At 45.9% G+C, this 942-nt stretch overlaps 1 protein-coding gene across 1 annotated transcript in view; it reads right to left on the bottom strand.

Annotated features, from left to right (window-relative positions):
- The window catches only part of nppc (natriuretic peptide C), a 4,785-nt gene extending 4,099 nt beyond the window's left edge, over positions 1-686 (bottom strand). Inside the window, exon 1 of the mRNA XM_056604036.1 lies at positions 448-686. Within this exon, the coding sequence (XP_056460011.1) occupies positions 448-540 (93 nt within the window). The 5' untranslated portion in view covers positions 541-686. The remainder of the gene's footprint in view (positions 1-447) is intronic.
- Between the last annotated feature and the right edge of the window lie 256 nt (positions 687-942).

The raw sequence follows: 942 nt of genomic DNA, 5'->3' as shown, positions 1-942 counted from the left end.
ACGCACTGTTCAAAAAACATGCCCAACAGCAAATATCTGCAGGGATGCATGAAAATGTGTTCCCAATTTTTCAATGAATAGTATTTTTGGTTTTGTGTCGAATCATGTAGCCGTGGAGAGGCTGCGTCTCTGTTCAGGTCGCCCTGAGCGCTGAGCGTCTCAACTGATCCAGCAGAAAGACCTGTTTCTACTGCAGCTTAATGTGACCAGTGGTGCACTGCATGTGATCTATGTTCAATGCATTCAATCAGTTTTCTTTTTCTAATTCAGTTAAATGGATAAAGGGGTTGAACTCCAAACTCATATAATGTTCGTAGGCGAATGGATTAATCTATGAAGTTGATTTTACAGAAATTCCACAAATAAAGTCGCCTGACAAACGAAACTCAATGCATTTGGTAATAATGTGTCAGGGCTGCAGGCAGGTTGGCCGAATGAAGGTCTTACCTTTTGTTGCGCCTGTGTGATGGGTTTCGCCCCCGTCCTGACTGAAAGTAGGGTGATAACAAGTCCACAAGCCACCAAATGCAACAAGTTCATGTTGAGAGAGAGGGATAGAGTTTAAATATAAAGAGCTTTAAAGTGGCCAATCCTCTGGATAGTATCACTTAAGTCAGCCAGTGGAGTTCTGCGCTCAGTCCGTCTGTCCTTTACTCCAAAGCTCCCAGTGTTACTCTAAAGTTGAATTACTACTCAAGCTCTTTATAGCCGGTGGGGTGACGTCACCTTAACCTGCGTAATGGCCCTGCCTCCTCGTGGTACCCAGCCAAACCCCCCCCCCCCCCTCCCGTCACCCCCCATCCGCCCCGTTACCTGCGTCCGAGCACGTCATGTCAGTGATTCATTAAATGATACAAGTGCTTGTCATTGTGAGGTTTTCGGTGAAACCTGATACAGACTATCAAAATATAGCCAGTCCTCCTCTCTCCTTTGGACCTCTCA

Source organism: Gadus chalcogrammus, chromosome 12 (genome assembly GCF_026213295.1).
Source record: "Gadus chalcogrammus isolate NIFS_2021 chromosome 12, NIFS_Gcha_1.0, whole genome shotgun sequence".
Lineage (NCBI taxonomy): Eukaryota > Metazoa > Chordata > Actinopteri > Gadiformes > Gadidae > Gadus > Gadus chalcogrammus.
Note: the sequence above shows the minus strand (reverse complement) of the source record. Positions and strands in the feature narration are given on the sequence as shown.